The sequence below is a fragment of the Sminthopsis crassicaudata genome, chromosome 6, assembly GCF_048593235.1.
Source record: "Sminthopsis crassicaudata isolate SCR6 chromosome 6, ASM4859323v1, whole genome shotgun sequence".
Taxonomy (NCBI): domain Eukaryota; kingdom Metazoa; phylum Chordata; class Mammalia; order Dasyuromorphia; family Dasyuridae; genus Sminthopsis; species Sminthopsis crassicaudata.
In genome coordinates, this window is record NC_133622.1 from 118,728,141 (window position 1) to 118,751,185 (window position 23,045).

The 23,045-nt window shown below is 33.3% G+C and overlaps 1 protein-coding gene across 1 annotated transcript in view; it reads left to right on the plus strand.

Moving 5' to 3' along the window:
* The window catches only part of COL25A1 (collagen type XXV alpha 1 chain), a 535,802-nt gene that overhangs the window by 478,261 nt on the left and 34,496 nt on the right, over positions 1–23,045 (plus strand). Inside the window, exons 26-32 of the mRNA XM_074272507.1 lie at positions 923–967; positions 5,160–5,240; positions 7,494–7,556; positions 8,106–8,156; positions 13,598–13,624; positions 18,915–18,995; positions 21,784–21,819. Of these exons, the coding sequence (XP_074128608.1) occupies positions 923–967; positions 5,160–5,240; positions 7,494–7,556; positions 8,106–8,156; positions 13,598–13,624; positions 18,915–18,995; positions 21,784–21,819 (384 nt within the window). The remainder of the gene's footprint in view (positions 1–922; positions 968–5,159; positions 5,241–7,493; positions 7,557–8,105; positions 8,157–13,597; positions 13,625–18,914; positions 18,996–21,783; positions 21,820–23,045) is intronic.

The window sequence follows — 23,045 nt, forward strand, 5'->3', positions numbered from 1 at the left end:
AATCATATAACTTGTAGCATAAAGTAAATCAGGAATTTTCAACATAGTATTAATTATATAATAATTATATATATATATAAATTTCATAGCATGGTGGAGGATATTAAATTTTTCTAGAAGTAATTTTATAATCAGATGATCTTTGATTTATTGTATCTTCTAAAAATGATAATCCTTAAATCAGAGCATATTCACCCTGGTTATCATTTTGCTATCGATGTTTAAAATTGTGCTACCGGGGAGACTGAGACTGGTAGATTGCTTAAACTGAGCTGCAGTAGGCCAAGGGCAGGAAGTCTAACAACAATATAATAAGCTCCCAGAAAAGAAAAGCAGGGATGTTAGGTTATCTAAGGTAGGATAGCCTGGGTAGAAAGAAGAAGAAATCAAAACTCTTATGCCTATGAAAGGTCATTGTACTTTTAGCTTGGACATGAGTGAGACCCAGTCTCAAAACAAAAGAAAAGGATGTCAGTTAAAATAGAGCTGTAAATTCAAGAGGCATTGCTTGTTATGCTTTGGGAAATTTCAGTACTTTACTTTGTTCCAACCGTGGGTTACCAAGAGAAAGAGTGTGAAGGATTTTGGAATTAAAAAAAAAAAACCTTAAAGATTTTTGGGCAAGGCATGGCCTGACCTGCCTTTAGATGGTCTTGAGGATTTTACTCTTGTTGCAGACATTTACACTAGTGCAATTGTCACAATTATAGCCTTGGGTCCTAGATACAAGCACTGAAAGGACTAATTTCTCAAAGCAACCATTTCCAAAGTAAGACATGTGCTTTGATGTCAGAATTTCTTATGTAGTTTTGATTTGGATCATTCTAATTTGTTTCATCTGATGGGTTAGAGGGTGCTGTTACATAGTAAAGCAAATGATGAATGGAGACTAGGGAAACACTGATTCTTGTTTCTCTTTAAGGGTGAGCCAGGATCTCCAGGAACACCAGGAGTCGATGGTGAACAGGTATAACCCAAGCAGATTATTTCTGTTGTTGCTGTTGTATCATTAAATGTATTTTATTATAGAATAGGAGTTTAAGATCCATAAAAATTGTTCAACACCCATTACACAAATGATTTGAAATTATTATAGTCATAATTTCAAAGATCATATTTGACTTCAGAAAATATAACTTACTTGATGCTTTAGCATTATAATGGTTATAATTTGCAAATTATTTTTGTATATATACATATTTACCAAAAAAATTCATTATATATGGAGTCATATAATTCTATGAGGCAGACAATTTAATTCCCACTTATATACAAAGAAACCCCAGCTCAGAGAGATTTAAGTTTGTCTATAGTCATATAACTACTAAGTATCAGAAATGGTATTTGAACTGAGGTCTTCTAACCACTGAAGCATGCTTCCTCTCTATGATATCAATGCCACATTGTAATTGTTTAACAATTTTATATTGATGTTTTATATCTGTTATCTGCAATTTGGTTTAAACAATCTTATGAAAAAGATAGACTTGGATTAAAGTGGAAAAGGTAGGACAACATATCAAGCTTTAAATACCATGTCATTTGAAAAAGCTCTTATAATTCAATAATGAACTAAGGAAGAAATAATTTTTTGAGATATTCTAAGGCAACGGTCCTCAGTATTTAGTTATTATTTTTGGACAACACTTTGGTCTCACTTAACAATGTTGTTCATAATATGTTATATGTAAATCATATAATATTTGAGCTGAGTGAAATGATGAAATTTTCCAGTCTAACCCTCTTATTTAGCACAAATGGAACATGGAAGATATAAACAATGCAGAAAAGAGAGAAAGAAGTTGCCTAAGATAAAATCCATATCTTGTTTCCACCTCTGCTTTTTAGTAGAGCACATTATCTCCATTTTATGGATCAGAAAATTGAATCTCAAAGAGATTTATTTACTTAGTCACAAGCATCACATCTTCGATTAAAAGTCAGGAGTTCATACTTCAAGTTCAACCTTCACTCCCAGATATCTCACTGCCTTGTCAAACAAATCCCATTTAATCTTTAAAAGAATTATACCCCTCTTTCAACTAGTCTCGAAAGAGATATTCATTTTAGGATAGCTATTTTTGCATCTCATGAGAGGTCCAGAGAGCTGGCCTCAGATTCAAGCATTCTTGAATCTCATCCCTGACACATCCTTGAATAAATCATGTAATCGTGCAGTGATCCCAATGATAATAATGACACTTAACATGGATATGATGCTTTAAGGTTTACAAAGTACTTTATAAATATTATTCCATGTTATCATTTTTGTGAAAGCCAAATGAAATATTTGTAAAGGACTTATCATGGGACCTGACACATAGTAGGGACTTTATAAAGAACTTATGGTGCCTAGTACATAGTAAAGGCTATATAAATGCTTATTCCTTTAATTTTGCGGCCCCCCCCACCTTTATCATCACAAAAAAACCTGATACCATTATTATTATCATTTTACAAATGAGAAAACTGGGGCAAACAGAGGTTAAATCATTTGTCCAGCACTACACAGCTGGTACTTGCTCCTGCACCACCTAGCTACAATCAGTGAAAGAAATTTTCTCACTGGTAGTTCCCTACATAAATGAAAATGCAAGTATAGCTAAAAATAAAACAAAACTCATGTGTCAATGATCTTCATTGCCAAAAATTACCAATGATAGTTGTAAGGTTATGCTAGAATTTAAAAATAAAGGTAATACTACTCAATATGATAGGTTGGCTGTCCTAGAGTCTATATAGGAATCTGTTCTTTTTTGTAATTTATTTACAAATATTTGTAAATGTTCCTATCCTTCAATCTCGATAAGTGAATTTACAGTAGGATAAGATTTCTGGACATGATTAAAATCAGATTGACTCATAAACTGTGAAAATATTACTTCATAATTGTTGATGCATTTATGACAAGTTAATAAATTATGTACATAGCTCTATAACAGATGTTATAAAACCAGGAAAAGAATAAGAAAAGTCATTCTTGTCCTTTTGTTGTTAATAGTGTCCTAGAGAAGAACATTATTTTTTATTTTTAGAGCCATAGAATACAGTTTCTGATGCTTTCTAAAAGGAAATGAATGTTCCCTTCTGACCACGCACCATTTGTAGTCTATGACTCAACCAAGGACTCAGTCACTAATGACAGTTCTTTTCCAAGGGAAATCACTTCAGTGGTGATGATCTGAAGCTGTGATCCTCTCAGCATAATATGAGACAAACTCATTCTATTTCTTACATGTGAAATAGGTATAATAAAGCCTTTAGTACCTGTTTCAAAGAATTGTAAGGAGGATAAATCAGATCAGGGGTGTTAAACATTTAGAGTAGGAATGACAAATGTGAAACATCATTAAGTTGGGAGTTAGTAAACTTTGTAGTAGCAAAATAAATTATTTCAATGAAAAATATCAACAACTTTTTTTGTATTTTAAAAAATTCAGCTAGGTGGCACAGTGGATAGAATACCAGGCCTGGAGTTAGGAAGATTCATCTTTGTAAACTCAAATATGGAATCAGGCTCTTATTAGCTATGTGATCCTGGGCAGATCACTTAACCCTATTTGCCTCAATTTCCTCATTTGTAAAATTAGCTGCTCCAGCATTTTTGCCCAGAAAACCTCAATTGGGTTCATGAAGAACCAAAAACAATTGACTATCAACAAGAAGAAAAAATATAGAGGTAGATTTGATCTTTAATTTTGAATTGACATTCATTTTTTAAGAGACAATATAAAGCGGTAGATAGAGTTCTGACTCTGGAGCCAGGAAGAGTAGGATTCAAGTCCTACTTCTGAAATACACTGTCTATCTGACTATGGACAAGTTATGTAGCATGCTTAGCCTATATCAGATTGCTTTCTGTCTTGGGGAGGAAGGAGATAAGGGAGGGAAGGAAAAATATCTGGAACACAAAGAATTGCAGAAACAAATGTTGAAAATGATATTTTGCGTGTTTAGAAAAACAAAATACTGTTGAAAACTTTTTAAAATTATGTAATATCTCAGCACTTTAGGTGACTCTCTAAGACTATATGCTGTAGAGAATGTGCCAACTTGCACTGAGAGAAGTTTCTTCATCTGGGAGATCCTTATTTCATTGAAATTGCAAGATCAACCTAGTCCCTTATCCAACCTCTATAAATATAGGTCACACTGTTGAAATTTAAAGCTGAGCACTTTGATTCCATAAAGGGTGACAATGTCAGATTTGAGTGTTAAAGCCAAGTATCAAGGACGTATGATGCCACCACTTAATGCTATGTTTTCCCACTTCAGTGGAATGAGCATAGCACTTTTGGGTCTTCCTTTAAATGAGAAAAACAGTTTTGATGTACTTTATGGGATTTCTGCAATGTGGGTAACAAACATCTAACTCTGTGATCCCAGGCAAGTTACTTTTCTCTGTGTAAATACTTGCTCTAGGCATTCACTACATTTGTGAACACCCTTGTACCATTCTGCATTTACTATTGCCAGTCTCTCCTAATTCCCAGGCCCTCAGAGAAATCTCCAGTCACTGTTTTGTGCAGTGCTTAAACCAGTTTTACCAAGCTTACCTCTGTCTGAGGTCTTCAGAGATCTGTGGCCATTGTTTCAATACATGGTAGCGCACTAGAAAACAGCCATGTGCAAGCTCAAGGTCTTTTGTTCACATGTTCACATCCTGCCGCTGACCTCCTTCTGACTCCCAAATGAACACCAGGTCAAAGAGAGCGACTTCCTCCTCCCTACTGCTTAAATAGGGTCTATGAGGTCACATGCACAGCCAATCAGAGAAGAAGGCGCCTCCCTTTAACAATGTGATCTCAATGTGGCCAGAGTTTCATCCAAGAGATGGGGTCTGTTTACTCACAGAAATCACTTCTGGGGGTCTCAAGCATTACTGCTTGTTTACTTCTTGGTGCACTGAATGAGACCCGACCTTTACATCTCTGGGTCTAAAAGTTTCTTCAGATAGATTAAATGGTTTCTAAGGTATATGCCAGCTGTAACATTCTGTGACTCCATGCCTTTGCAATTTTACTTGGATCTGTATATAATAATTTAGAATCATTGCAGTGTTGAGGGGTGGGGGGAAACATCTTTGTTCACCATATTTCTGAAATATGCCTTACCCAAGATCTAACAGGTGGCCATATAAATTTTCTTATATGTTTTAGGGCCCTAAAGGCTCAAAGGGAGACATGGGGGATTCAGGTCAGCCAGGTGAAAAGGGAGGAATTGGACTTCCTGGATTACCAGTGAGTATACATATATAAAGATTTGGGGAATGAGAGTGTGTATGTGTGCTGAATTTCAGGTCCAGAAATATCCAATCACTAGGAAAGATTATTTGTTAGCTTCAGAATCAGAATGATGGGCAGCATAATTTTTCTGCTAGAAGAAGGGGTGGTGTGGGCAGGTGCGGTAACTCTATAGAAACTTTTAAACAGAACTCATCAGAATGTTGGAGATTGCCTGACTAACAACTCCAATTTCAATTCCCTTCTGAAGGGAGTTATCAAACTATAAGCTTGCAAAGCACCTTACCATACATTATTTCACCTGATTCTCTTAACTCAACAAAATAAGTGCCATTATAATCCTCATTTTATTTTCATAAAGTTCATAACAAATTTTCATAGCTAGTGTCATTCATTAGCACTGTGCAATGCTGATTTTTTGTAGGAATCCAACTAACTGATCATGGAATACAATGTTTCATTTTTTTCTATATCATGCTCATTGGAGGAAATATTTGAAAAAACCTTCCTTGGCCACATTCCTGTTAATTAATTAGTCTCAATAGAAACTTGGCAAATAGTTGTCAAAAAGTCAATTACGAGTATAAAATAAGCCTGTTTTTTAAAAGTATACAATAATGGAAATGGGGGAAGAATATTTTGGTACTCTGTTGTGAGTGTGTTAAAAACAAGTAATAATTTATGGGAAAATTGGATGTATAAATGAAGTGTATGAAAAGACTTCTTTTTCCTATGAAATTCTTGTCAAATTAGCAGCAATAATTTGGTCAAAATCCTTTTTATCATGGGGCAAATGAAATACAGATTTGATGTGCAATTAATAATGGAATGACTGCTACTGATGGGATTTTATGGAAGCTTTTATTTTAATCAGAAATATTATTAAGTAGCTACTATATGCCAGGAACAGTGGTAAATACAGGGGATACAAAAAGAGGCAAAAGATAATCTCTGCCTTCAAAGAGCTCACAATCTAAGCAAACAACTATATATAAATAAGCTATATGCAAGACAAGTAGGAAATAATTAACAGGGGAAGATATTACAATTAAGACGAGTTGGGAAAGGTTTTTTGTAGAAGATGGTAATTTAGTTAACACTTGAAGGAAACCAGGAAGAGTCGGTGGGAATGAGGAAGATTTGCAGGCATGGAAGAAAAAATGACTAGAGCAGAGGGATGGAGTGTGTTCAAAGAAGAAACACATAGGAGATCATTGTTACTGAATTAAAGACTATGTGATACAGAATAAGGTTTAAGAAGACCCACCAACAGGCTTTTTACAGTCTCCCAAATGTGAGTTAAGGAGGGCCTGCACTATAGTGATGGCAGTATCAAAGGAAAGAAGGGGGTAATTTGAGAGATTTTGCAAAGGTAATATCACCTTGGTGATTGCAAAGTCTTGACAACAGATTGGATATGAAGGAGGGAAGTGAGAAATAGTAAGGAGTTGAGTTTGAAATCTAGCTTGTGAGTGTGAGGAACTGGAAAAATAGTATTGCCATTGACAGTACTAAAGAACTTAAGAGAAGGGAGAAGAGTTTAGGAGGAGAAATAACTAGTTTAGTTTTAGACGTGTTTAGTTTAAAATGTCTATTGGACAAAAATCCAGTTCAAAATGTCTGAAAAGCAGTTGAAAATGAGTGAATGGACGTTAGCAGAGAGACTGGAGCAGGATAGGTAGATCTGAGAATCATCAGCCTAGAAATGGGCATAGGTAAATAAATACAAGGGAATAGAACAGATCACCAAGTAAAGTAGAACAATTAACTGAAGAGAATCCAAGACAAACCCTAGGGGACCCCCATAGTTGGAAGGTATTATTTGGAAGAATATCTGTCAATTTCTAATACAATGGAAGCTGCTTGAGGAAAAGCATTATATTGTTTGTTTGAGTACCTAAGCATATAGTACCTGATACATAGTCTTGTAAGTGAGAATCAAATTATGATGATCAGCTTCCAACTGAAAAAAAAGCATAATATCATCTGCAAATATTTTTTAAATTAATTTTAAAATCTAGGAGATGAGGTGTTCATTTGCAATTCAGAGAAATATTAAAATAGAAAAATAAAATCTCTACTGTATTTTTGATTGCTATGTCCCAAGAGAACCAAGTAACACATTTCTATACACATTATATATAATACACATACATATAACACATAATAGCAATTACTATTAGTCCAAGTGGATTGAGTTATTTGAGGAGAATTGACACTAAAGTCCATTTTTCTTCATGTTCTTTGTAGGGTGCCAATGGCATGAAAGGAGAAAAAGGAGATTCTGGTTTACCAGGTCCTCAGGGGCCTTCTGTAAGTTTCTTGTGGTTATATTCCTATGGTTGCCCATAAAATACTGGAAAACAAGGTCCTTCATTTGCTAAGTTCAGACCCATTATCAGATGGTTTAACAACTGTAGGAACTGCTAATGTCTTGGTCTGTCAAACTGTAAAGGAAATTTCTGTCAGCCTTGTACAATGGCTGTCTCAAAAGAACAAGTTGGAAGTAATTTTTCAGAGGGCTAATTCCAAGAGAAAAAAAATTCATTGGTTTTCCTAAACTTTTTTTGGTAGAATTCTGAATGTAGAACATAGTTTCAGTTTTCTCTAGAACCATGGTTTTTCTCATTGGAATATTTGAAAATATAGCAATAGCTGATACATTTATGATACTTCTTAATAATTGGTTGCTTCATTTTTTGGAGCAATGGTATTTGGTGGAAGTAATATAAAACATAGAGAATTTAATGCATTACTTTCCTACAAGGCCCTTCTCCCTATTCTATTATGAGAACAGGAAACTAAAAAGATTCAGTCTAACTTATCTGAAAGAAATAAACGTATTTTATTTTTAACATGTAGATCATCGGCCCCCCAGGCCCCCCAGGCCCCCATGGTCCACCAGGTCCAATGGTAAGTTTTCTTTTTCATCAGCAATTAATATTTTATTTATCAGCTATAACTAGAGTAAGAGTAAAATTAAGTCTCTGAACACAGCTAGGCTCATTTTGTTGACTAGAGAGAATCACCAGCACATTTGTCTTATTCTCCAAGAAACATGAAGAAAGAAATTAAGTTGTTGGCTTTGAGCTCCAAAGACTCAGTATGGCATCTTTCCTTCCTATAAATGTATGACTTAATTATAAACTTTGAAGGACATATGAAATCTTTGTGAAAAGATAACAGATATATTCAGGGATCTATTGGAGCTAACTCCTATTGCTTTGATGAGAAGTAATTTACATCTCAGAAATCAGGAAAGGCTGATATTAGTGCTTGATATATATTGTTTTATTATCTAGACTTAAGAAAATGGGCAAAAAGAGTTAATAATGCACATTAAACTTTAAAAAGTGTGTCCTGGGTAAGTTGTTTTTTCCAGAGACCCAATTGTTAAACAATTTACAAGCATACACCTGGGGTAGCCTCTACTCATCTTCAACAATTTAACATTAATAAAATCTTGGCCATGAGATAATATTTCTGAAGGGTTTTGATTCATATAACATAATTGCTTTCTATTGTAAATTGGCTTTATATAAAATTGGATTTTTTTTAAACCGTCTTCAGTAAGGCAGGCAAGTGAGAAGTATCAAATCTATCTCCACTATTGTTCAACAGATAAGATCTCTTTCATATATACATCTATATATATATACACATACATGCATACATATATATAAAATGCCTGTATCATGTGCACCTAAAAATATACTTGTATATTTGTATATCTGTCTTTCACACACACACACACACACACACACACACACACACACACACACACACACTCTACCCAGGGATGTACTGGCAAATATTTAACAAGTGATATGCACACATATACATAAAAAGGTTCACAGTTTATTATATAATACATGTGTGTACATACATACACATAGACATGTGTACACATGTGTATATGCTGTGTATATAAAATCTATATGCATATGTATGTCTGTATATATCTTATATATCTATATCTATCTATACATGCACAAATATTACCCAGAGATATGCTGGTAAATGTTTAACAACTGGATCTTGGGGATAGAAGGGGATGTGTGTGTGTGTGTGTGTGTGTGTGTGTGTGTGTAGATATGCACACCCATTATAATGTATATGACAAGCTGTGGTCACTTTTCCTTCCTGTTGTGTTCCAGTACCTGGACATAGTAGGAGCTTAATTAATGTTTGACTAAATAAAAAAAAAAGTTTGGCAAAATGGTTGAAAATACCTGAGCATAAGCCATAGATAGCACCAGCCACACTCATTCTATCTCATAAATAACAACTTCCATTCTGCAGTGGGTGATATCTTATATGCTGTCTAAAAGCATCACAGTTAATAGCGTATTAAGCCTTGTAGTTATGCTGTTGGCATTTCACCAGTCCCTTCCAAAACTTTAGAGAAAAGGAAATGAGATGATGATTCCTATTCATTTATTCTTGGTAATGGCTCTTATGAAATACATTCTAGCCAAGTTAAAGACAGAAACAACTTCTGATAAACCAACAAGCTGTTTACAGAAAAATATCTGAAATGAACTGTAATAAAAATATGCAACAAATATTCATGCAATATTTCATTACATGATAAATTCTTTCTTATGATTTTACATCATATTTACCCCCTCCTATTTTCTAAATAAAGTCCTTTGAGATATTTATTGAAAACCAAAATAGAATTCAAAAGGCACAAATGTTACTTAGTCTTTCTAGATTTCTTAATCAGTTTTCCTATAATGCATTATTTTGCAGTTTTATCCATTCACTTGTGATATCTTTCTAATGAGTGATTAGAATGATTGATAGTATGATATCATCACAGAACCACTCACTGAAAGTATTTGCCTGGGCCCCTCTGCCCAAATTCTACTTCCAATGAGACAGAGAGTTGGACAAGAATTACTAGTTCTCCTTGCAGATGAAAAAAATTTATTATGAGTACATGAAAACCCAAGGTTATAGATTTTTTCTACTTCAAATCTGTTTTTTACATACCCCACATCATCTTGAAATGACCTTTTGACTGCCTCATTCTCCTTATTGACAGTATCCCACAGTTTTTAGCTTTTGGAAAGTTGTTATTCTGAGTTTCGTTCTATCAGAGGACACACATACACACACACACACACACACACACACACACACACACACACACACACACACAAATCTATTAACCCTCCAAAAAAAATTTAGTGCGATTTAAAGCTTTAATAGTTTTTAAATTGTAATAGCTTAAAATTGCACTAAAACTTTTGGGATAACCTATATAATGATCTTAAGAGAAAGAAGTAAATCATATACTATAGTTCTTGGTACATAGAAGTTGTTCAGTAAGTTGTTTTTCTGATCATTGCAATAGTTCAACAAAAATTTAATGAATCCTTATTATGTTTTTGTTTTTTTGTGAGGCATTTTCACCATGAATCCACCATAGCCTTCTATAATAAATTTGTATCCCAAATTAGTATTGCCCTTGGCTCACAGGCTGCAAAAGGAGATCAAATACTCCCTGAAATAGTTCCTCGACTCTTTTGACCTACTTGTTGTAGTGACTGACTGCTTCACATCAGTTAAACTTTTGTAAGAAATAATGATAATCAAAGTCAGTATCTTTACCCATTTCCTCCCCTTTTTGTAAGAGTAGATCAGACTTCAGATGTTGTAATACATGCAGCAACTTTCTATCTTTATTCTTCTCATTTGTTTTTGATTCTGACATTTCCTTTTAAATTTCTGATCTTTCTGGCTACACACTGATAGCTGATTCAGAAATTATTTTTTATTTAAGGAGCCTGTTAATTAAAATACAGTTAATATCACTTTTTTATATTTTTGTGCTTTTTGTGTGTCTCTTCATGTAAGAAGTATTAATAATATGCAGGTGTGAATCTTTTTTTTCTTCTTTTTGAATAATCTTTTATATCATATTTCTTACTTTTTTGATCTTTGCATTGAAGTCATCATATACCAAAGCTTAAAAAATCTTGATTTTTGAAATCTTTGTTTAACTTCGAAAATTTTTGTTAGGTTCTTCATAGGATTCCTCTACACTTTACTTATAACCAATTTTGAAATGCAAAATTTAAATTAGCTTCATGATAGTCTTTATTTATATTCTTCATGAGCCTTTCAGGATGAGATAGCCAAGGAATAATCTTCCTTATTGCATTTTAGATATAGTTTATGACATTAAAGTAAGCTAAGTTACATATGGAGTGGTTTTAGCAGATAAATAAAAGAAGGATAACAAATGGAAGGAAAATGAAATATATATATATATATATATGTATATATATATATATATATATATATATATATATATATATATATATATATATATATATATATATATATATATATATATATATATATATATATATATATATGCCAGTATTTCTACACCACCCTGGTCTCACTATCAAAAGCAAAAGAGCCACCAAAATTGAATCCAGCAATTATCTGGTTACATCTTAGTAATCAATACACTATTGAAAAGGTAGAAATGGTGACTGAGAAAAATAAGTTAGAAAATGTGACTCAGTAAGATGATATACATACAAAAGAAATATATGTTTAATGTTATACAGTTTTGAAAATGTTAATGGATTGATTTTTAAAAGAAGGAATAATTATTTAAAAATCACAAATGATATTATTATTCTTCCCAAAAGTTATTTTAAAAATACCTCAGGAACTACCAATCTATAGAAAATTCAGAAAAAATAGAGAAAGACATAAAATTGGAGCAGAGTAAAATAAGCAAAACTAGGAAAACTATATGTAATATAAACAAAAGATAATACATAATAAAACTGAGCATTTATAATGCCCAGTGAAAAAGTAAAATCTACACATTGAAGAAGAAATATTCACAAAGAAAACCTGAGAAGAGAATAGACATATTTTTGCAGATTATTTTATCTATATCTTTACAATTCATATATACCTTTTTAATTACACAATTGACTGAGAATATAAATCCTACTACATATTGGGTACAGAAAGAAATTTGATTCAGTAGAGCAAATTGACTTAAAGAGTTTCTTCCAACCATGTATCTACCATTTATTAGGATCATATAATTATCAAAAATGATTATCGAAAATGTTCTTTGGCATTTTAAATGGAAGAATGATTCTCTAAATGGTGAGATCTTTCACATGTTTTTGTTATTTTATCATCAAGCCTCAGAATATTATAGAAACTCTTTAGTGAGAAACATGACCAATCAAAAGAGAACATGCTAATAACTTATGAAAAATAGAATAGAAAAAAATCCTTTATCTAGGTTATGACATTCAGTTAAATGAATAATGCTTTCAATTAATCAATCAGTAATATATCTTGGATGAAGATGTATGGGAAGCTGGGACCAGAAGAAAAAGAACTGGACTATTTGGAAAGTTTATTTCCAATGAGTTGAAAATGTACACACACACACACACACACACACACACACACACACACACACACAATTTTTTTAAGTACCCATTTGCATCTAATCTGATGATTTGCATCTCAAAATGTTGTAAGAGATATTGAAGAAGTGAATGATTAAAGAATTAGGTTAGTTAGACACATAGAGTTAAAGACAACTCATAGACAACCCAAGTGCTATCTCGATGGTCACACAAAGAGACATTTCCATGTGACCTGAAATCTTCTATATGTGTCATTTCCACCTTTAGAATGTGAGCTCCTTGAAAGCAGGAATGTCTTACTTTTCTGTTTGTGTCCCTAGCACATAGTACAGTAGTATGTATTTCTCGATAAATAATTTTATATTCATTCATTTAAAAGAAAGCCCTCTCCACCGTTGTATATGCTCATTATGGATTTTTAAAAGAACACAAATAAGAATCAAGTGTGTTAAGAAGGGGCTAATGGCTCCAAATCTGCATTGTTACAAAAAGTTTCCATATCAATGAGTTTCTGGATACCCTGAAATATTGAAGTATATGAAGTATACAGTATTAGGTATTGTGGATTATAGAGATAACTAAACAACCAGTCTCTGTTTTTGACTTTACATCATAATGTTGATGCCATTAAACAGGTGCACAAAAATAATTTTGAGACAATATTTTCTTAAATTCCTCTCTGTGTCCAGACACATTTCTCCCCACTGACCAAGTGATTTTCTTAATGGAAATCTTTTTGTAATGGAATTTCAAGCTCTAATAGAGATGGTAAAAGGGCATCTAAAATCTCATCTACCCCATTCCAAAAAGAATCCCCCCAAAAGAACACTATTGATGTTATATTTGAGCATTTATTTAATAAGTTTTTTCTGATCACAAATGACAAATAGTGGTCTAGTTTTTAATCAGAAGTTTCTTCTCTACTTCCAGGGACCCCATGGACTTCCTGGGCCAAAGGTAATCAGATAACTGCCTTGCTCCTTTCTTCTAAGTTTTTTGTTAATTATTGTGAAGCATGACCCAAGCATGTTTGTCTCTGTCTCATTTGTCAAATACCTAATGATATTCTTAAGCCTTTAAGCATCCAGATGTTTGAATCTTATGCAGAATGATTTGAAGCAAATCTAAATGATATCACCCAGATCTGGATTTCTTTTTTGCATTTCTTCCAAACACAATTCAAGTTTATGGTACTGAGATAATAAAAATCAACTCATCATAAAGGAAGCAGATGAAAGTTTCAGACTAACCCAAGTGTTGCTTTGTTACTATTCTATCTTTAGAACCAATTTAGCTTACATTTCAAAAATCATTGGGTATTATTAATGTGTGCTTCTTGAATTTTATATAGGCTCATCACTTCAGAGCTGAGAAGTTTCAGGATCATCTAGTCCAACCCCTTCCTTTTACAGATGAAGATATTGACACCCCAAGAGTTAAAGTAACTAGCTATCTAGATCAAGGCCGCAACTAGATTCTCCAAATGTAGCTTTTATTCCACCACACTATGAATATATTATCATATTTGTAAATTTCCATTTAATTTTTAGAATCAGTCATTTCCAAATTTCAACTACCCTACAGGGCATTTGTGGGATTATACATATGTTTTATATTCATTGAGATGGAGAATGTAACTAGATATAGCTCCTGCCTAGCAGTGATGTCTTCTTCTATTCCCCAGAATAGATAAGCCCTTCCTGTCCTTTGTCTTTGTTAAGAGAAAATATTAGAACTTAAGCTGTGAAAGAATGATTAATTCCAGTGCCCTCAGAGAGCATCACCTCTTTATGAAATAATGAGATCAGAAAATAAGCCTAATGAAAAAGACAAACCCACTTCTAAGTGTGATGTAATTCCTTGGGAACACACATTTTTTGACTTCAATATGTTTACAATCTCAATGGGGAGACAAGACAGGCATATACACACAACCCCTATAATGCTATAGCTTTGATGTGTGTGTGTGCATAGAATAGAATGGAAAGAAACAAAATTTTTGAAGCATTTATGCCAGGAACTTCACAAACATTATCTCATTTGATCTTCATGACAATCCTGGGAGTTAGATGCTATTATCCCCACTTGATTGTTTTTCAGTCATTTTTCACTTATGTTCAACTCTTGATGGCCCAGTTTGGGGTTTTCTTGGCAGAGAGTGCTTTGCCATTTCATTTTCCAGATCATTTTACATATGAAGAAACTGAGGCAAAAATGATTTGCATTGGATCACACAGCTAGGAAGTATCTGAGGTCAAATTTGAATTTAGGTCTTCATGATTTGAGGCCTAGCACTCTATCCTTAGTATTACCTAGCTGTCTTATATACAAGTATGTACGTATGCTTATGTTAGCATATAACAAATATATGTGAAAGGTTTCAAAAATGCCATGGAAATGTCAAGGACTAAAAGTTTTAATGGACACGGAAATACATGGATCAGATCTTGAAAGATGAAAAGAATTTCTGCAGAGATATAGAGATTAAAGGAAGGAAGCTAAGGACATTCCAGGTAGCACATATTTGGGGTTTGATATATATTAAATTTTGTCTAGAATACAGAGTATAAGAAGCTATGGGTGCAAGATAAGGAAAGAGGAAAAATGTAGGAATGTGGAGAGAGTGATGTCATTTTGTGAGAGACTTTGGACTTAATTCAACAGCCAATAGGGTTTTGAGTTGGAGGAGTAATATCTCTTCTACATACAAAAAATCTGATTTGAAGTTGGGGCAGAAAGGCCTAAAGACAGACTTTTTAAAGAAGAGAATAAAGGAAGAAAATAAGCATTAAGTACCTACTGAATACCTGGCACTTTACTAAGCCCTTCATAAATAGAGTCTCACTGATCACAACTCTGTGAGGTAAATGCTAGTGATTATTCCCATTTACAGTTGAGGAGATGGAAGCAGAGATTAAATAACTTACCTAGGATCACATAACTAAGTCTGAGGCTGAATTTTAACTCAGGTCTTCCAGCTTCAGGCCCAGTTCTCTATCCTGTACCACTTAGGCGGCTCACTATTTGCACTTGTACAGGAGGCAAGTAATTCAAGGTTGAACTAGGGCAATAGATCTGGAAAAGGACTGACAGGCCACAACAGCTGACTGCATGTAAGGTAGAAGAAAGACATCAGTGTCTTAAATTTTGAACCCAGTAACTGAATGAATAGTGTAGAGAAACTTCCTTTCTCTTGGGGATGTAGTGACCCCCAAAAAGATATCTCATAAGTCTAGATAGTGTTTTGAAAACACAAATAACCAGATGATCTGGGTTCTAGATGTGGGAATTTAGGTATAACACTTCTAGGCCTCAGTGTTTCCAACTATTTTTAAAAATTATAATCTGAAATGATATTACTCAAAAGTTTTATCAGTTAAGGTCCCTTCTATCTCTTAAAATACTATTTTTATTATTTCATTATTTCAAGAGGATTCTATTTGCACTATTCAGACTTGATGTTACTCTGGAAAAAAAAAACATTTTTAATAGTCAAAACTTCTTCCCACTTAATTCCCAACTTTCATGAATCAAAACTTCTTACTGAATAATATCACATAAAGAAAGCTGGACTGCATTATCATCATGAGTTCAATACCATGATTTGGTAATTTGTATAAGGCTGTAGATCTCAACTTGAAATTAGATAATCATTCTGACTATGTGATTTTTTTTTAAAGCTTTTCATTTTCATTTTGCAGTTTCCTGAATGCAGGCATTCTACCTTGTTGTACATTAGTGAAATTAAACCAATAAGGGCCAAAGGACCAGAATGCATGTTTCTTTTCCACCCGGACTCCTGCCTTAAGTAACTTATCTCCTTCTGGGATATAATCACAATTTTTTTATACAGAGATGTTGTATAGGTATAATTCTGAAATATTACCTTCCTATTTTTTTGAGGCTGTTCCTGATATATTTAAAGCCTATACATGAAAGTCACAAAGACTTAGTACAGGGCTGCCTGTAGTTGACTTCTTGTTAGTGAAGAAATTTTACCTTCATTTTCCAATCTCTTGGAAATTAATTAAATCTCCTCATGTTAAAAAAAAACCTACTACCAAATTAATGTAATTTGAAACATTTATCAGTGTGGCATATTCTAGAATCAGGACTTGTGAGTTCAAATCTAGCCTCAGGTACTTACTAGTCATATAACCTTGTTTGCTTCAGTTTCTTCACCTATAAAATAGGGATAATAGCACTCATCTCCTAGTGTTGTTGTGAGGATCAAACAAGGGTATAAGAGTAAGCAGTATGTAAAGCAGAGTTAGCACTATACAAATATTATCTGTTGTCATTATTCTATGACAGATTATATAAAAAGCATATATTAAGCAATTGGTTGTGGCACAAAGTTGGAAAGCATATTATTAAAAGTAAGAATCCAAAAACCTCAGAAAAAATGGATAAATCTTAATTGAAATCTAATAAAAATAAATGTTAAATCCTACAGTTGAACTGAAGGGATGAGTTCAAGTGTATCATGATATAGGTATCACTGGATAAGAGTTCACACACAAATATGGATTGTGCTTTTAATTTTTTTTTGTATGTGCATGCAAGACCAATATGACTGGAATATGATAGTCAGGAAAAAAAGGCCAAATTTAAGGTATATTTTGAGAAGCATAGTGTCCAGAACATTCAGATAATAGTCCCATTGTCTTTGTTTTAGACTGTTCAGATGCTATTTGAGGTACTGTATTAAGCTCTAACTACTATCTTTTAGGAAGGACTTTGAAAATGTGACACAGCAAAGAAAGGGTGACCAAACTCATAAAGATATGCCATATAATAAAAAGCTAGATGAAATGGTGATATTTAGCCTAGAGAAGATGAGATTTGAGGACTGAGCGGCCAATGAGGGATGTTTTCAACCTGTAGTAGAACAGGATTTAGACTTGTTCAGCCAGTATCCAGAGAGAAGTGAGGATCAAGAGGCAGAAGTTTAAAAGAGGAATATTTAGCCTCAGTGCAAGGGAAAAAACTAGCTAACAATTAGAACTGCACCAAAGCAGAAGGGGAAGCTTGGTGGCACAGTGAATAGAATGCTGAGCTTGGAGTCAGAAAGTCATCTCTATGAGGTCAAATCAGGCCTCAGACATTTACTAGCTATGTGACCTGTTTGCCTCAGTTTACTCATCTGTAAAAGGAGTTGGAGAATGAAATGGCAAACCATTCCAGCATCTTTGCTGGATACCCCAAATGAAATCAATCACTGAGTCACTGAAATTACAGAGCAACAACAGCAAAGCATCATGAGTCTCTTCTGAAAGCATTGCATTTCTCATTACTAAAGATCCTAAATCAGACCCTTCATGACCTCTTTTGGAAGATGTCTTAGAAGGAAAGTCCTTAGTTGGATTAGATGAATTCGAATTCTGTGATTCTATGATAATTTTTCATTGTTGCAATAAGCGTTAGTGAAGTTTTGATTTATTAAAGTTTTAGTTACACTGTTAAATTAAATAATTGATTATTAATTCATTATTCCCCACTTAACAAATCATTTATATTAAATATTAACTTAAAGCTATCATATTAAATTTTTATTTTTAAAGTATTAAGATTTTTAGGATACATCTTGAGCTAACATTTTTTCTCCCTTTAATATCATATTAAACATATGAATGATTAAAATTTTTTCTAAAACTTTATTTTTTATATATGATGTGTAGACACTAAAAATAGGCATCCTGCCATTTAGTCTCTACCATCCTGATTCAGTTGTTGTCCTCTTTGGGTGAACATAAATGCTTAAAGGTTTAAAGTATCTATTCTGAAGATTCTCCTGCATATTACAGTTTGCTGTTCCAGCAGAATGGCTTTTGTTACAAAACTACCCCCCACTCCCCCCCTTCCTGGCACCTTCCACTTTGATTTTTACCAATGCATTTTGCCACAGCTGTGTGATGCAAATATTTCATTTCCATATGTGACCAAAGTGGAGGGACATAATCCTACCCTTAAGTTAATTCATTCATAGGGCATTTTCCTCTACAAAAATGATATCAACAACTCAAGTTTCTTTCTATCTGTCATATATTTCAATTAACTGATAATCATTTTACAACCCCTCCCCCAAGCTCATAAGTAACTTTATTATTAATAAAAGATAATTCTAGCTTGCTTCTGCTGTTACTTAAAACTGAACTTTGCAGCCATTTCTTAGAATGGCTCTCTTCTGTCCCAGCTTTAAAAACCCATAATAGCAACCAAAATTGGCATTTACTTTTGCATTTAGGGTGAACCAGGGTTAAATGGTCTTAAAGGATTGAAAGGTGAACCAGGTCAAAAGGGTGACAGAGGACCCCTTGGTCTTCCAGTAAGTAAAGAAAACTGTTCAATTTTTAGTACAAATCTCAGACTTGTCTTTCTATTTTAACCCAATAACTCTGGTTTACTCAGGAACATTTGAATATTGTGGATATTCTTGTTGTCTAAAGCATCATCTTTTGGAACAGAACTCAGTCCCATTCAATCTTTCCTAGAATCTGCATTTTTGTCACTTTTGCCACTTCATTAAGTTGTATTCATAGGTGAATGTATACTGTCTCCATAGGTTAATGAAAGTCTCTTCCTCTTCCCTCTTAAAGCCTACACATGCATTATTTCACATGATTACTCTGAAAATATATTTTCATAATTCAGATTTAAAGACTTCTAAAAGTTTGTGGGGTTTTTTTGTATGTTTTGTAGCTTCCTAACATTTGCAAATATGCAATTAGTCATTGTTCATGGTGTGAGGACATTGCTTTTTGCTTCCTTACATTAATCCTATTATTTTCTGAATGTTTCATGTTATTTGTTTTGCACATACAATTCCAGAAGGTTGTGGTAGATCTTGAACAGGGGGATTGTTAATTAGTTTTCAAAACAATGAAAAATTCCTCTTCCTTTCCCACCCTTCATATCAAACTTCTCTTTACAATTACCAGAGGGAAAAAAAAGGACTCGATCTAAGTTTCAAACACATATGATAAGAATTTAAATAATCTTCCAATTTAGGGTTATATTGCAAATATTATATATATATATGCAAATAATAGCTAGCCAAAAAGTCAATTACTAGTTGACTGATTTTTTTTTCAATCTCTCCCAGAAGGACTACATTATTCAGTCTTCCAGAAAAGTTGTCTGTGTCTGTGTCTGAAAAATTTCTGTCAATCTTCTCCAAACTTGTCAATACCATCATGACCTCTGAAGAAAGAGCATCTATAAAGTATATGACTGGCTTGAATTTTCATTTTAAAAATTAAATTTCCAAAATGATTTCTTTTAATTAACCTTAAATAAAAGTTCTGAACCTACAATAATTTGCCTAATTACTATAGCATTTGCCCAAATAACTTGTCTACTGAAACAAATGATCATTCTATTGGATAAGTAGGATTACTCATCCTTTTTTGTTGTTGTTGTTGGAATAGATACCTATAAATGTATATAGATAGCATCATTTGTACTTCTTGCAGTAGAAATCAAATCCTCTCCCCTAAGGCAAAAGATGGGAATATAAGTTAGTTTCCCTGCAATCTAGCCAAGAAATCTCAAAGCCAGTGCCTTAACTTTCTTAAATATTCAATCACATCAATGATATGAGTAAAAAGAGCTTGTATAAATATTTTATCATTTAAAAATCTATCATTTATGATAAGTCAAAAACAGTGCTTACAATTCATGCTTGAAATAAGCACTGGAAATCTTTCAGGTGCTCAGTTTCAATTCTATTCAATTGATCCCAGGCTGAATGTTCCAAAAGGACCAAAAAAAAAAAAAAAAAAAAACCCAACCAACCAAACAAACAAACAAAAACCATACATTTTAAGAATAATAAAGAGAGAAATTCAAATAATTACCATATGATCTCTGATATGTATTTTATTTAGGGATGATTTGGATTTAGAATATTTTATTTAGCTATTTCATTTGTCTTTTCAAAGTGGTCCCTCTAGTGGTAAATGAAATGATTGTCCAATGGTCTAGCAATATATTCATCCTTTTAGTCTGATAGAATCTATTAGGAGTCATCTAAGCCACATCTTGTAACCTCACCAGAAAAAGGGAATGGATGGAAGGTGGTTAAGTGAGGGAATACAGTTTTTGTGTTTTGTGGCATAGTCCTCTTTGGTAGGCTGGTGGAGCACATAATCTCCTCAGAATATTTTTAAAAATAATTGAAGGAAATGCTAAATTTCAGTTAGAAGTTAATGAAAATTAAAGGTGTAATTTTTTCTCATATTAAAAAGTGTTTTTAATTTTATTTTTAATTTTTGGAATAAAACAAGCATTTTCGTAACTGCAATTGAAAAGCACAACTTACTATTCTTTTCGAATATACAACAAAATTATTGTGTAATTGTTGTGTAAATTCTTTTTCTTTTTTTTCCTTTCCTCCTCTTCCTCCCCCACACCTTAAAGATGGCTAAAGATAGGCATATTCTCTGACCTCTTGAAATCTTGCCAAAGACAGTTGAAAATCCCTGGTTTAGTCATTTATTTTATCATTCCCTCCAAAATTCTAACATACAAAACTGGACTTTCTCCCCTTTATCATTTGGAATACTGAAATGTAATAATTGGCTCTTTAAATAACGTTTTTCTTTGAAATCAGGAACACCTAAGTAAAAATCTGGCTTGAGACACTTACTAGCTGTGTGACCCTGGGCAAGTCACGTAACTCTGTCTCCAAAAAGGGGGGAAAATGAAGCCTTTCTTGAGGGATTGAGCCACTTCTTTTTTCTCTTCAGAATCTATAAAGAAATGACTATATTGTGAATTTTATAGTCCATATGAAAAAATGTTACAAGTCCAAATGGCATCTAGGTAGAACTTAATGCTTATTAAAGTAGATTTTTTTATTTTACTTTAAAACTCATTAGATTGATTTTTAAATAAGGATTTGTGGGTTAGAAATGTCACGAAAATGTCAGGGTCTGTGGGACATTTATTGTTATGTGTTGTTGTGTTGTTGTTTAACTAACAAGTTGTAGCAATGTGATAGTTCAGAACTTATAGCCACAGATTCTGTTGTTTGAATTTTATATTTATTTATCAGTTTTACTTACTAATTTCATGTTCTTGTGATCTGTGTTGCACCCAACCTAACCATACAGGGAGCATCTGGCTTAGACGGAAAGCCAGGATCCCGGGTGAGTCTCTTGTCTTCCTCTGCATGCCTTCCTTATGAGTTTGTGGTGCTCTGTGACACATCTCTTGTCTCAGTTTATTTGAGTAAAATGATGAATAATGTTCTTAGTGCTGAAATGGAAGAGGGAGGCAAACAAGCTGAAATGATTGGGAAGAGTGAAATTGCAGCTTTCTGTGAATGAAACCCCAAACTACCCAAAAACTTATTTCTAGGGTTGAAACCTGGTTTACTTTAGAAATGTCCATCTGTATAGCTCATTTCTCTACAAAAACTCGGTTCTCTTGTATCAGTCTCACATTCCATGTAATTCTATGGGATCATTTCTCCAATAGCACTAAAGAAGATTTGATTCCAGCCTTTGTTGTTACTTACTATTCATTCTCTGTTTATGTACATTTCAAAAAATATATAACTTCCTTCTGAGCATTAGATAATCCTTATGTAAGCATATCTGCTCTTTTAAATGAAACATGTCTCTTTATTGCAGCTTTGCCTTCTGTCTTGGGTTTGTAATAACATCATATCTTTGATTTCAGCATTTGAAGTGTGTTGAGAGTGGCTTTTGAAGCTAAAGAAAGTACCAATTGAGATTGAGTATTCACAAGCATATTAGATTAGATTTCTAGAGACTGTTTTTTAAATCCAGATTGCCTTTTCATCAGTTTTACAAGTATCTAGCCTACAAAATAGGCTACATATATTTAAAAATAAACCTTTCAACTCACTTGTCCAAACAACTTTTCTTTAGACTCTCCTATATGTCAGGCACCATGCCAAGTGGTAGAGTTATAAATACAGAAATTAAATAGTCCCTAACCTTATGGAACTTATATACTTATATACTGTTGGCAATCTAAAAAATCTTCCTGGGGGAGGGGGCAGCTAGGTGGCACAATAGATAGAGCACCAGCTCTGAAGTCAGGAAGACAAGAAAGAAAGAAAGAAAGAAAGAAAGAAAGAAAGAAAGAAAGAAAGAAAGAAAGAAAGAAAGAAAGAAAGAAAGAAAGAAAGAAAGGAAGGAAGGAAGGAAGGAAGGAAGGAAGGAAGGAAGGAAGGAAGGAAGGAAGGAAGGAAGGAAGGAAGGAAGGAAGGAAAGAAAGAAAGAAAGAAAGAAAGAAAGAAAGAAAGAAAGAAAGAAAGAAAGAAAGAAAGAAAGAAAGAAAGAAAGAAAGAAAGAAAGAAAGAAAGAAAGAAAGAAAGAAAGAAAGGTCTTTCTGGAACTAGCAT